The following is a 15729-nucleotide window of genomic DNA, read 5'->3' as shown; positions in this document are numbered from 1 at the left end:
TATGAGTCTGTTTCTGTTTAGTTATATTCATTTGTTTTATTTTTTTTAGATTCCACATACTAGTTAAAACATACAGTATTCGTGAATGCCCATTGTTTATTCAGAGGATGTTCCCCTCTCTTCCCTCCACAGAGCAGAATCTTAGGTCAGAGGAGGCTCATACAACTGAACAGTTGCAGGATGCAGAGGAAGAAAAGGATGATTCAAATGAAGAAGAAAACAAGGACAGCCTTGTAGATGACGAAGAAGAGAAAGAAGACCTTGGTTATGAGGAAGAAGCAGAGGAGGACGAGGAGGACAGCCCGGCTGCTGGCATGGACGAGAAGAGGAGTGATGCCCGGGACCCGGGGCCCCTGAGGGAGGTCCAGGAGGATGAAGGACCTGGTGGGAATGAAGACAATGCCCTAGAGCAGCCCTGTCCAGCTGGCGCAGAGGCAGCAGAAGATACAGTGAGACAGCGCAGAAGTCAGCATGCCGACAAGGGACCGTCAGCCTGATGACAGTGTTTCCAAGGATACAGACCAAAATAATATGTCAGCTTCCTTCTGGTCTGCAGTTTAAACCAACTCCTTATTGTTTCTTGAATGGGCAAGCTTCTATTAAAAAATGATCTCTAGCCATGTAGTCTCATGGCATTAAGTCTCATATATGTTAAGGAGAATCTTTCAGGCATGACAGGCAGGATACAGAAAAACAAACATGCTGTTAGGGTCTGTTTGGGACCTGTGATGAGAACAAATTCATTTCCTTGGGGCTCCAGAGTTTTGACCAGAGGAAGCAATCCCCAGCCATCATGAGCACTGTTCATGGGTAGTAGACAGGGCTGCAGGCCCCTAACATGAAAGCAGGGCGAATGAACGTCCTCAGGGTGTAGCTGATATCTTGCTTCCTCTTCTTGTATTGAATATTTATTTTTGTCAAACTGTAAGAAACATCAGGTACCATAGTACAAGGGTACTTTTTAGAGATAGAAATTGAGAGGGCCTTGGATATTATTGTAGAAAAGAGCTTGGAAATCTTCCTAACTCTCTAAATCTCCCTTCTTATGTTTTATTTCTTACCTTTAGCATTTCCAACTTTCTCACCATGGGCCTGCAGACTCTTCACAATCCGTCCTTAGTGAGAAGACTCAGACAGCAGTCTGCTTGACATCAGCTGCGTTTATTCCACCTTAAGGGTTTAGATAATCAAGAAGCACAGCCCATGAAACCATGACTGCCAAGCATCTCAAATGTTGTAACCTTTGGAGATTCAAAAGGAAGTAGGGGCTTTACAAGAGAGATTTTTCTTGTTGTTTTTAGCCAAAATGTAGTGTTTTTTTTTTTTTTCAAAAAGTTCCGTTAGCAATATTCTTTTTGAAGCCAGAAGTCTCCTAAGTCTTGCCAGTACAAGGTAGTCTTATGAAGAAAACTTGAATACTGTGTTGTTTTGTTTCCATCTCAAGGGGTTCCCTGGCTCTTGAACCACTTTAATAATAACTGAAAAACCATTTCTGGTTTTCCTTCAGTGATGTGCTTTTTTGGTGAAAGAATTAATGAAAGTGTATATCTGGAAATGAAAGATTTGGTTTTGTTTCCTTCTTCCTTAATCTTGTAAAGAATGTTATCCCTGTAAATCTCTCAATACTCAATCTGCTAAAAGTACCCAGGGGGCCCAATGTCTTTTAAAAAATCCATCCATCTACCTGATTTGCGTCTTAGAATAAATTCATAATATTAGATTCCAAGCTTATGAAAGATGTCTAAAGTTGATCCTACACCCCTTTGGGTCCAGACGGAATAATAAGTAGTACAGGTTTATGAAATTCAAAAAGCTTCTGTCATCTTTAAAAAGAAAAATGCAGTATATGCCTATCTGGCTGTTTCAATAACCTTTATGTTGTACTAACTTTGAACTCGGGCTCACTGGAGTAAGGGGAGGTTCTGAAACTCTAACCTGGTGTGGCTGAAGGAATCCGTTGCAAGCCTTATACAAAGGGAGTTTTTATTCTGACAGAATCCAGTTTTTAGAGTTGTTTTTCATCTTCCCAACTCAGTGACCTGACCGTCTCATCCCCCAGTGCGGTGACATTCATTAAGAGTTGCCAATAATTTTTTTCTTCAAACAGCAACGCAACCTCAAGTTTGAGGCTATCACAGAACTGACAGACTGGGAAAACCTTGACTTGTGCTCATTTCGTGCCCCTCCCACCATCTGGGGCTCTGATACCTCCTCACCCAAAGCACCATGGTTCTGAGGGAGGCAGCTGCATCTCCCTGATACCAGGAAGCCTTTCTGGATCACAGCTGAGCTGGATCTGCCCTCCTGTCACTGGATTTTCTTTCTTTTCTAATCAGCTGAAACAAAGTTTTCAAAGATCATTGAGTTCAAGTTCAAGGGTATGGAAAAAGAAGGGTTTCATGGTTTGGCTTTTCTGTACAATACCTTCTCCCCCGCAATGTTGAAATCTTTTTTTTTTTTTTTAAGTGGAGTATTTCACTAAAGGGGAAGGAATGAAGAAGTAAAGTCTACTTTGGCTTTTTATAAATGTAAGGCCAATTCCCAGTTGGACTCCAAATAGTATCTGATTATATGAGACATATGAGACAAATGTATTTTCTTTCTCAGCAATACTTAAAAAAAAAATTGGAGGAAGAGGAATAAAACAGTTTGGAGAAACAGATCCATTAAAAGTTGAAGTATCTGCCTACAGGGACCATTTTTCCTGTTTTGTCTTTTTTTTTTTTAATATTCTGATGAAAGATGTACATATCTAATTTAATTTCTTTCCACTTCTAGCCTTTAGGTTCATTTTCAATACTCAACACAAAATTAAAGGAAAAAAGTCAACCCCAAATAATTTAAAATTAGATTAACATTTCAATAGGATTGATAGACTTTTCCTGTAAATAATATATTTAATCCAGAAGTCAAGTGCATGGAAACATGATTTTGATTGAAAAAATAAAAAATAATTATGCCTCCTTATATTAACAATATCAGTTATTTAGTTACAGAATAGTATTTTATATATATCAAAATTAGGTAAATTAAATAAAACTTCATTTGGGAATGGGGGTGCAGTGCTTTATGTGTGAGTAGTGGGAATGGGGTGCCTGTTCATTGATTAGAGGGAAAATCTGAAACTTCTAACTACATTTTCCTTAGTTTCTTTCTTTTATTATTCATCTCTTGCCAAACTACCCCAACTTGCTTAGAGATATCATGCTGAAGCAACATTTAGGCAATCCCACTTCCTTCTTTCCCTTTGAAATATAAGCATGAATGGGGCAAAGCCCTCATTCAGCTTACAGGGCCTGGCACCACGTGGGCACGCACCCCCAGCCTGATCTTGGGAACACAATCCCTGTTAGCCACAGGCCTCTCTGACTTCAAAAAGAAATACAAAATTACCAATGTGACAAAAAGCAAACAAGCTTTGGTCAGGTTGATGTTGACGGTGGAGAAAGCCAAATTTTGACTCTCTTATGGCCCAAATCCTTGTTGATAGCTATGGTGTTTCTCCAGGATTTGGGTATGTGTAATTTGGGTAGATGATAAAAGTGTCTTTTAAGACAAGTACTTGGCATGTGACTTTTTATTACTAAGTCCTTTAAGAGTGGAGCCTGTTTTACAGAATGGGAAACATTAAAGAGTCCAAAAAAGGGTAGAAATGATAGGGTATGCCTGAGCTTTTAGCATAAAACCTTAAATTGGCATGAAGTGAGAGAAAGAAGGGGAAGAATGGTGCTTTTGCTAATGTGTCTCAGTAGTTTGGATACGTCCTTCATCTCAGTGTTAAAGTGTTATTTCTTCCAGTATTCTAAATGTGTGGTGGACCCATTCTTTCAATATAATATTTTGGCAAGTATTCATGTGAATCCTTTGTGCTAATAGAAAAGTTCCTTCTTGTTTAGTATCTGTTTACCTCAGTCCTACGTTCTGATCCCTTATGGCTTGTTTTGAAAACCAAACATGGAGTCATCAAGTCTGATGAACCCAGATGGGGCAGTTTTTTGAGCATCTTTCCTGAACCAGGAGGTTTGGTTGAAAGGCTTTTGATAGTTTCAGACCAGGACATGTGGCCTTCGGATGGCTTATTTTCAGTGAAGTTTCGTGTGAACTGTGACATATGTGACTCATACAACTTTAAAATGTTTCTGATGTATTTTAATCATATTTGTTACTAAATAGCTTCTTCGTGCAAATGCAGCTTTTATATTAAAAATACTGTTTATTTGTATTGTAATACATTATAACTTCGTTATTTATATTCTTGTAATGGTCTTAATCTTTAAGCCTAGTGATAATTATTTTTTTCTTCGTCTCTGTATTTTTTGCTTCTGCAGCAACTGGAGTGGGAAATCAGGATATGAGTCTCAAGCAGGGCATTGCCTGAATTACAACTCACCTTATCACAGAATTGTATATCATCCTTGATGCTATTTTCATTTTATTGTAAATTTCCACTTGCATCAAAACCTAATGATAGTGATAACTAAGTAAAAACGAAACAGTGTATTGCTTTTCATATAAGAATTTCACAGAAGTCATTTGCCTAGGCAGTGAACAATATTACTTCCTTAAAAAAATAATTTTCGTGTGTCCATCCTCCATCCTGTCTGTTCATTTTCCCTCTTTCTTTCTCCCTCTTTTCCTTGACTTCATGAAACCTGAACCCTTCCCTTTAGCTGCTCTGGAAGGTTCACGAAACCAAGAATGAGTGCAGAGAAGCAAGTCTTCCTCCTTGTCATAGTCGCTGTGTTGCCTATAGAAACTCACTGCCCTCAGGTCTCCTCTGTCCTGAGGTCTGGAGGTGACCAGGGCTGGAGTGGATGGCAAGGGATGTTGCTAACCCTTCAAGACACTGTGAGTCGACCTGGTCTCCTAGGGCATTCAGAAGATTCTGACCTACACCTGACCCTTCCTATCAGTATAGCAGTGGAAAAGCACAAAGGGCATGAGGCGATTCTTTTATTAAACATCCTCAGGGACTGAAATAATGGATATTGGGTTTTTCACTTTGGAAAGATGGTGGGGGGGTGTAGTAAAAAAAAATAATGGTTAAACTTCCATACTACCAAATCCTTCCCCTCTGAGAAACTGTCTCAGAATGATAATGGAAAAATATCCATTATGCGGTATCTCAGCCTACTGGAACTTGGTCATACATCTTGGGAGCAAAACCTGCATCTTTTGAAGCCAACAATACTTCAGGTGCAAAGTGCAATCCCCTGCTTTGCTTCAACCTCGGAGGCTCTTTGGAACCTGTTCCACAATAATAGGATGCGTCTTTCTTAGGACATGTGATCCTCTTGAGACTGAGAACTGGATTAGGCTAGTCTAGGCTGTGTTAACAAACTCCCAAATCTCAGGAACTTTGAGAACGAGAAATTTATTATTGTTTCACTGAGTTCAGGCATCCCAGAGAACAGAGGCCCTGCTTCATGCAAGTTTTTCTGGGATCCAGGTCAAGAGAGGCTCTGCTGTCTAACTTGTGGCTTCTGAGGTGACTGTGTTCATTTCACCCCGGTCACTGGGAAGTGGAGAGAGCACGAGGAGTGTTCCTGGGAGGTGTTATAGCTGGGCCGTGTCACTTAACGTTCACTGGGAGAGAGGTCACGCCTAACCTAAAGGGGGACTGGGTTGTGTAATCTTGCCGTGTCCTGAAGAAAAAGGGGGATTGAGAGCTAGTGTCTCTACCACAGTGACTTTATCTTACCTGCCTTTGTAACCTGAGTGCCTCACGAAGATTAGTCGTATGAATGCACACGTCACAAGAGAGGGAAGAATACATACGGGCCCAGTGCTGGTTGTCTTCCTTCTGCACTTTCCTATAATTGGTCTTCAAGATACCAGAGTTTTCAAACTGTGAGTCGTGCGTTCTCATAGAGTTCGTGTTTTGTTTGGAAAGATGGACATTAATAAGTGCAATAAGAAGGACGGGGGGTATACGTATACGTATAGCTGATTCACTTTGCTGTACAGTCGAAAATAACATTGTAAAGCAACTATACTCCAATAAAAATTTTAAACAAAGAGTAATCTTAAAGAAAAAAAGAGAATGACAAATAGAAGAGTTAAGAGATGCTATGTGAGTTTATAAGAGAGGAAGCTGATCTAGGCTGAGGGTTTGGATGGTACATGTGACCAGGAGGGCAGGATTAGGGGTTTCTGAGGCAGAGATGGATTTGGAACCCCTCTGATGCACGCAAGAAACCTTAAAGATGCACATATGGAAAAATAGGACTAATATTTATTTCAGTGGGAGGTTCTTTGATGAGCATCCAGAGTGAGTTCTAGACCTGATTTTCCTTTTAGGGAATGAGAGAGGAACAGTTATTAATCTTTGTATGAGCTTTTTCTACCATTTCAATGTCTTTGATATCCAATCAGTAATTTATAAGCTACATAAATCTCCCTAAATGGTTTCTAGTTAATAGACATCTGATTAATCATGTTAACCTTAAAAATTATACTTTAGAAAGGTTTATACCATCAGAATTCTTTGTGTTCTGTTGTCCCTGGTGGGGCATATAATTCCTAAAATTATAACTAGTTACACTGTAGAGTCCATAGGATAGACCCAGACTCAAAGGGACAACCTGCCAGGTTGACAAAATTACAGAGCTGTCACTCTATAGGATTGTCCCTCAATCGTTCTCTGTGCGATAAATTCTGAGCATGAGTCTCGATCTAATAAATAGCATTAGAAACCAGCAGGTTATGGGTTAACCATTGACTTTTAACTATTCCAACTAATAACAATATTGTACAGAGTATTCTAAGACTTTTCATACCCTTGACTCCTCCATAGATGGGAGCCAGCTGTGGGCAAAGCCACATGGTTATACTGTGGCATCAAATCCTTTGACCCTCCTTCAGAGCCTTTATGCTACTAACTCTAGAAAAATGTTACCTCCTAACAGAGCAAACTGCCCTATTAATTGGCATAAAATAGGGTAATTTTTTCTTCTATGCTTTTAAACACATATAAATAGTATTGGCATTTGTTTTAAAAGTGCATGCCTGCTGTCATGCTATAGCAGGACAACCCCCTCACTGCCTCTATCCTGTGAGTACAACACAATCCTAGTGACAGATTAAAGTAGTGGCCTCAAGAAACAGTAAGCCCATGATTATTCCTGAGTTCTCCCATGAGGGAAACTGCCTCATTCATAATATGCAAACAAAATAGTGATTTAAGGGCAAGCCCAAGTTAAGAGAGATTTTAGGGTACATTGTTCCTAAAAGGGTTAAATTTAAATTGTCATTCAGCAGGCTAATGATGTGAATCTCCAAGGAAGAGTTGAGTTTAGCATTTCTGAAACTTATTTGACAAGTGATATTGAGGGAACAGAAAATTTGAAAACCCACCACAAAAACTAGAAATGTTGGCTAAAATACAACTGACATCTTTTAAAGGCAAAGCTAAGTACAAAAGAAAGAAAAATTCACAGGGGCCCACAATCATGAAGTAAATAAACATGACCTGGTACTGGGACTGCCCCAGTGGGAGTGATGGTGGTGGGGGTAATGGTGGTGGTGGAAGCTGCTGTCCTAGGTAACCAGAGGGTGTGTGTTTTTTTGACCACATAGTTACAGGGTACAATGTCTTGACATTGAGTGGGATCAAAACTGCATAAAATTCCCAGCCACATCCTCAGTGAAATGAAAAATCTGCTCACTAGCACGTGGGGAAAGCTTATCTGTCTTGGCCTGGTCTGTGTGTTGAAAACAGTAGTCTTCCCTGGGAAATCATAACCACAGACCTGACCTTTACAAACTGAAGTTTGAATTTACACAAGCTTCATAGTCTCAAAAGGCCCCAAATCAATAAATTCTCATAAAAAAGTGGGTCAGGAGGGTATACTAGCAAAAGTGAGCACAAAACTAAGTACTATTGAAAACACCATCAAACTGGCATAAAGATTCCCATAGATAAAGCCCACTTAAGATGCACTCACAATTCAAAATTAGAAAATACACAAGAAAACTATTCATCAGACAGCAGGATTAGATTTGCCCTAATCCTTGAGATAATAATATCAGATAAAAACTTCAAACTTTTAAAAAATATTAAAAAGATAGAAGGAATATAAAACACAAAAGGAGGGCATTTTTCCCCTTAGAATAATGTTTTAGATTCATCAATGCTGCATGTATCAACAGTTCAATCCTTTTTTTTGGTGTGTAGACTTCATTGTGTGAATATACAACACATTGTTTATTTTCCTGTTAATAGACATGCAGAATATTTTTAGTTCTTGGCTGGTCCATGTTATCTTCTGAGTATGACACATTCCTGAACTACTTTACTAATAATCTGTGGTAGAAATATTGGAATGAATGTTAGAAATATATTCCTAAGGATTTTCCAAGATTTGTTCTTACATCACCAAAAAGCAATGCATTTCACCCTTGCAGGGAACAGATGCTTGAGAAAACAGATACTGGAGCAAGTCATCCTGGGGGTGAACCATTTGCCAGTGGTGTGAACTTGAGCAAGTTATCTAACTTCTCTGTGCCTCATCTTTACAGTGGGCATAGTAAGGGACTTCCACATCCATTAATGACATTCTAGACAATTCTAACCAACCCTCCTAATGAGGACAGCTAGAAAAGCTGCTTTATATATATACAGGTATATATATATATATATATATATATATATATATATATATATATATATGTATATATATATTGATATTTATGTATATAAATGTTAAAATAGTAATATAAATTTTACACACACACACACACACACACACACACACACACATCTTGCTTAAGGGCATCAGAGTTTATAAGATAATGAAGGATTACCAGGTCAGGGGAAATGGAAAGGTCAGGGATGTGATCCTGGTGTTAGGGTCAGCTTTTCTACTGAGGGCACTTGCTATTTCTAGAAGTGGAGGTGGTGAATGTAGTGAAAGGCTGAGTGATGTTTTTGAGACCTTTGTCTCATTGAGGAGACAAGGATTGGCTAAGGATGGGATGGCCTGTGAAACCCCCTGGTTTGGATTAGATCTCTGAAAGGGCTCATGCTAGGAATGAGGATGAACCAGAAGTAGGCACAACCTTGGTCTATCCAGTTCCTGAAAGCAGGATGAGGTGATCCTGGAAGTAAATACAGACGCTGGGAGGAAGAAGTTGGTAATAACTGGGTTCTTAAGTTGAGTGGTGGATTCTCTTACATTTTTCACTTTGCTATGAGGTAGGATTTCATGGTTTAAATAAATCCTGGGGCTAATATAGCCCTGTCTTTGTGGATTATTAAATTCAAAGGACCATAATCTAGCAATCAAAAGTAAATATTGATTTTCTTATATTCCTTTCCTTTTCTGTCTCCTTTAGTCCCCAAAGCTGTCAACCCCCTTCCCCGAGCCAGCAATATTCCCTCCTTTTATTCTCTAATCTATTCCTGAAAAATTCTCTCTGGTGTCCCCAGTGTGAACATTCACTGGTCTCTCTTCACCTCCATTTTCCTCTCACCTACTACCTCTCCATTTTTACCCTTTCTGGAGAAAGACCTTTTCTCTACAGATCCTTTCTGATATAGATACCTTATCTCAGCTCCTAAGTTTCCTTCACTGTACAATTAAGCCACAGAGCTCCAGGAAAGTAGTAAATACAAAAATGACATTGCCAGAATTCTCTTTGATTGAGAGGGGAGATGGGGGAGAGGGCATAAATGCCCATATGTCAAAAGTAACTGCGCCTATTACAATTTCCATCTGCTACCCCCCAAATTCTCTAGTTTATTCCAGGCAGATAAAAATCCCTGTCAGGGGTCTCTGTCAGGAGAAACTATCAGGCTCAGCAGCTTCTGCCAAAATTCACTATTGTCCTTTCCAGAAACTTTGGAAGCAGAGAATGGGAAAATTCACTAATGGAGTTTCTAGAAATATATCAGATTTAGTAAATAATACCCATGCCTCCCCAGAGAATCTCAAGCCCTCTGCTCCAGTCCCTGTTCCTCAAATAAGGAAAGATGATTGATTTGAAAAGCCCCCTCGAGGTGGAGGCCAACACTAGTCTCCCTTCTTCTCCAAGTCAGATGGGGACACGGGCCATGCCCAGCCTTCTAAGTCCAACCACACAAGCCGAGGGTGAGCCCTGCATGGACTCACCCCTGCAGTTTTTTTTCAAATCTTCACTCATCATAGGAAAATCACCTGCACTGGAAGCAAATTAGTGGCCAACTTGCAAGAAGAGCTGTCTTTTGGGGTCCCGGATTGGGATTTGGGTCCTATTTATGACTCCCTGTGGAGACTTCAATAAGAGGGAATATCCCTGCTGTAATTTCCAGTTCCCCAGATGTGTTCAAGGCCTCTGACATGAACCCCATTAGGTGATGATCCTGAAGGCCATTAATATCCATTCTTTATCCTCCTCAGCCTAGGTCTACTTCACTAATAGTGGGAATTCATGAGGCTCTTGCTTCAGGATTAACATCCAGCAAATCGTGACCACCTCAACTAATTGCACCAACAAGTAGGTTGGCCAAGCCTCATTCCATCACCCCTGGCAGATGGTCCACCTAGGGAATTATTTCTGCCACTTACTTCTCATGGGCACATCCTCTCAAAAGCATCCATAACATTAATGGCAGATTTTCTAGCTTTGACTTCATAAATCACCCCTGGTGGAGGATGTTAGATGCCAGCATCTCGTTATTTCTGTGTCTGTGCATCTTTGTATCGTTTTGGTGGAATGGTCAAATCACAATTCAAGTTTTTTTTTTTTTATTTGGCCCTTCCTTGGCATGGTATTTCCCACAGATTTATCAAGTTTCTGGGAGCTATTAATTTGTTTCAGTGGTTCCAAAGTCTGCTTGAAGTCGACTTCCACGGCAGCAGCCAGATCCCCCTGGAATAAATATGTTCACCACCAGTGGAGCAAGGCAGCATATTTTGTGTGCTCCAAGCAGGATTGACATAGGCCTTCTTTCTCTGTTGAGAAGGGAATACAATTCCTTAAAAAGTTAAGTGGCCATTGAAGCTGTCTTAAATCAAATGTCCAGTTTGAAATTTCACAAGAGAAGTTTTCCTTTTAAAGACAATCTCAATTTCATTCATTATATTTGCTTCATAAATCTGATTTCCAAATTGGAACTACTTTTCCTTCTTCCTCTCCCAATTACAGTTTCCATTGCAGCAAAGCCTCAAACACATTGCTCTGGCTTTCTAGAATTATTTCAAGAACCCACTCCTCAGTTCCCACTTTGTTTCATTGTTCCAAGAGTCTGGCCTTCATACCAAAATGCACTGTTGACTCAGGTGATAATTTAATTCAAAGCACAGTTGGATGTCACATCACAAATCCAAAGACTTGGAGATTCACTCCCAAAGTGTAACCCATATAAATTTAGTGAGTCTACATGGTTCAGTATTTCCAGCCAACACAGCTCAACCCAGGAACATAAATAATTAATTTTATCTCTGGAAAAGTACTAAGGAGAGTCCAATTCATTATCCAGACTAACAGTTCTCAAAAGCTCCAACTCATTTCTTTTATTCTTCTACCATCTCATACGAGGGTGCATGGGCTACCCTTCAACCTCAAACTCTTTCTCATGTTCCATTCTTTTTCCCATAAAGTTCCCCTGGACTCTTTTTGCATAAGCTCTTGATTTTCTTTCTGCTTTCCATGTCTCATTTTTTCCTGATTTCATAAATAAACCTCACCCTTTTCTTCTAAAAATCTTTTTATCTTTTATTTTCTTTTGTTCCCCCCCTTCCACTGATTGCTCTGAATACGTGTAATAAAGTCTAGGGGATAGAAGAAGGACAAAGGAAGAAATGAGAGACACCTATGCTATTGCCTTCTGGGGGAAATCATCAAATACTCATAGGTTAACATACTATCCCTGTCACATTAGAAGGAAATAACAATAAATTACAGCTGATATAATTTGTTGCCCCTCGGGACCATATTTTTGCCCATCACCTTCCTCCCCGCTCCCATCGTTTTTCTCTCTCTTTGACACCTTGAGCAATCAGCCTAAAGCTAGAAATAAAACAATAGTTCTCCCTTCCCCAACATTTATGTATAGCAAATTTCACATCTGAGTGAAAGATGTTACAGTGAGTTCCCAAGTTCCCAAGTTAGTGATATTAATTCCAGCCAGTGTTTTCTGTTTGCCTGGAAGTAAATTAGTCTTGAGGGTGTAGAAAAAGAAAATCTCATACCTGCTGCTCCAGCATAAGAAGAATATTCCCTCTGTCTTTCCTTCCTTCCATGGCTCCACCATAAGTTCCCAACAAAGAGTGTGCAGTGATCACAGCAAGACTTTTTTGACCTACCTCCTAGAGAAATGGAAATAAAAACAATGGGACCTACTGATACTTAAAAGCTTTTGCACAGCAAAGGAAGCCATAAACAAGATGAAATGACAACCCTCATAATGGGGGAAAATATTTGCAAATGAAGCAACTGACAAAGGATTAATCTCCAAAACATACAAGCAACTCATGCAGGTCAGTATCAAAAAAACAAAAAGCCCAATCCAAAAATGGGCAGAAGACCTAAATAGACATTTCTCCAAAGAAGATATACAGATTGCCAACAAACACATGAAAGAATGCTCAACATCATTAATCATTAGAGAAATGCAAATCAAAACTACAATGAGATATCATCTCACACCAGTCAGAATGGCCATCATCAAAAAATCTAGAAACAATAAATGCTGGAGAGGGTGTGGAGAAAAGGGAACACTCTTGCACTGTTGGTGGGAATGTAAATTGATACAGCCACTATGGAGAACAGTATGGAGGTTCCTTAAAAAACTAAAAATAGAACTACCATATGACCCAGCAATCTCACTACTGGGCATATACCCTGAGAAAACCATAATTCAAAAAGAGTCATGTGCCAAAATGTTCATTGCAGCACTATTTACAATAGCCAGGACATGGAACCACTCTAAGTGTCCACCAACAGATGAATGGATAAAGAAGATGTGGCACATATATACAATGGAATATTACTCAGCCATAAAAAGGAATGAAACTGAGTTATTTGTAATGAGGTGGATGGGCCTAGAGACTGTCATACAGAGTGAAGTAAGTCAGAAAAACAAATACCATATGCTAACACATATATATGGAATCTAAAAAAAAAAGAAAATGGTCAGAAGAACATAGGGGCAAGATGGGAATAAAGATGCAGACCTACTAGAGAATGGACTTGAGGATATGGGGAGGGGGAAGGGTAAGCTGGGACAAAGTGAGAGAGTGGCATAGACATATATACACTACCAAACATAACATAGATAGCTAGTGAGAAGCAGCCACATAGCACAGGGAGATCAGCTAGGTGCTTTGTGACCACTTAGAGGGGTGGGATAGGGAGGGAGGCAGGGAGGGAGATGCAAGAGGGAAGAGATATGGGGACATATATATATATATATGTATATATATGTATAACTGATTCACTTTGTTATAAAGCAGAAACTGACACACCATTATACTCTAATAAAGATGTTAAAAAATTAAAAAAAATAATAAAATAAAATAATTTAAAAAAAGAGTGTGCAATGACTGATGATGCTTGTTTGTTTGCTTTTCTGTATGGAATTTAATTTTATATGTAAAACTGTCTCCAGAGGGTTATACAAGTCCTCTCAGCATTACACCATTGACAACCCAAGGAAACAGTCTCTTCATCAAAGAAAGCATCATTAATTAGTTCTCTTTGGAAAAATAGCTAATGCCAATAGGAAATTGACAGAATTTATTATAAAAGTCTGCAAAAATATGGGCTTATTTTTCAGAAAAACAACTTACCTAGTTTAGGAAAAATTCAATAAAGACTTCTTTTCTTGGTGTAACTCAGTAAACCCAGAAAGATGGGGATTTCTTGTAAAAGTTTCTAAAACATACATTGCTGCATTATTTGAAAAAAGGAAAACACTTAGACTGAAAGATTGAGATGTGTTTCAATTTACAGTAACAGCCATGAAATAGTAATTTGTGAAGCCTTCTCAAATCTGATTACTGAACCAACTCAAGTATTTTCAGAAACAAACTTAAGTATAAGATGCACAGATATATTACATATGTGGCATAACAATTTTAAAATCCTCAAAATTGTTCTCATAATTTACTTTGGATTTGAAACAATTATCTTTTTAATGATGAAAAGTAATCCTTTGAACTTTTCTGTTATAAAATCCAATTATATTTTACTCTCTTACAATTTTCTGGATGTTTAATACCTATTATGAGTACTGTCTTTGAAATATGATTTGTAAGAATTCTGAGTGTAACCTGAGAGATTTTAGTTAGATGGCTATAAAACCTATGGTTCTATAGAAGCAGCCTGCGAGGTGGTATAAGCAGAATCAGAAACTTTAGTGTCTAACCTGATTCACCCACTACTTGAGTGATACTGTGCCAATCACTTAACATTTCTGGAGGAGAATCCAGACTGTCTGCACAACTTATTATATATATTAACATTATTGTATTATTCCATTGTCTTCATCAATTTAACTTTACTATTCCTGGAAACAATTACACAGGACTTTAAAAGTTACAGATAACTTTTTGCGGCACGCGGCCCTCTCACTGCTGTGGCCTCTCCCGTTGCAGAGCACAGGCTCCGGACCCGCAGGCTCAGCGGCCATGGCTCACGGACCTAGCCACTCCGTGGCACATGGGATCTTCCCGGACCGGGGCACGAACCCGTGTCCCCTGCATCGGCAGGTAGACTCTCAACCACTGCGTCACCAGGGAAGCCCCCACAGATAACTTTTAAATAAGGTATTTCCAGAAGCTTTCTAAAAGGCCCAGCACACTCTTCAACAGAAGGCATTAAATGATAGTTTAGAAGTCTTTTTCGCTTACTGTGTTCACTGATCCTAAACTACTGTTTCCTGATTCTTACCCAGTCCTAACCAAGCCTGTCCTTACTTGTGAGAAAAACAAAACAAGCAAAAATTAAAAAAAAAAAACAAACAAACATAAACCTTAAAGGAGACTTGCAAATTTCTATCTATATCACAATTTTGTCTCTCCCTCTCTGAGATGTTTCTGGAGTGTTGAGGTAGTGCTCATCTCTCTGCCTTACCAGAGTGAGCAATAAACTCAACTGTGTCTTAACAACAGGCTGTTTTAGTGATGCTCTGGAGAGCCAGCAAAGGACAAAGGTCTCAGTATTTTTGATTTATTAAATGATAATTTTGGACTATATCAGAGGTTCTCAACTATGGCTTTATACTAGGATAACTTGACTTAAATATTATAGATGCCAGAACACCACCCTAGATAAATTTTCAGAACCTTTGTACAAGGTAGGTTGCATGGGGATGCAACTTGTGCAGTGGTACAGGGCCCCATACTTAGAAGGGCTGAAAGCTCAGTTTAAATGCTATGCTGTTGCTATTTTGAAATTCTTAATAACTTATGAATAAGGGGCTCCGTATATTATGTAGCTGACCCTGTCTTTGGGAGATAAACATGAGCATTTTAAACCTCTTCAAGCGATTTTAGTATACAACCATGGGTTAAGGAACATAAGACTAGGACTTATCTTTGGACTAAAACCACAATAATAATAACTGACATTTACTGAGTGATTGTATTGAGTGCTTTGCAAATACTATCTCATTAATCTAACAGATTAGATATGAATTCAAGAAAGTCTTAGTTTAGGGCTTCCTTGATGGCGCAGTGGTTGAGAGTCCGCCTGCCGATGCAGGGGACACAGGTTCGTGCCCCAGTCCGTGAAGATCCCACGTGC

General features: G+C 39.1%; 1 protein-coding gene across 1 annotated transcript in view; it reads left to right on the top strand.

Moving 5' to 3' along the window:
• The window catches only part of TMX4 (thioredoxin related transmembrane protein 4), a 41334-nt gene extending 40254 nt beyond the window's left edge, over positions 1–1080 (top strand). The window contains exon 8 of the mRNA XM_082644729.1: positions 133–1080. Coding sequence (XP_082500855.1) covers positions 133–497 — 365 coding nt within the window. The 3' untranslated portion in view covers positions 498–1080. The remainder of the gene's footprint in view (positions 1–132) is intronic.
• Positions 1081–15729: the final 14649 nt, after the last annotated feature.

This window comes from Mesoplodon mirus (genome assembly GCF_964341445.2).
Source record: "Mesoplodon mirus genome assembly, chromosome: 15".
Classification (NCBI taxonomy): Eukaryota; Metazoa; Chordata; class Mammalia; order Artiodactyla; family Ziphiidae; genus Mesoplodon; species Mesoplodon mirus.
The sequence above is the reverse complement of the archived record's forward strand: the minus strand, read 5'-3'. Positions and strand labels throughout refer to the sequence as shown.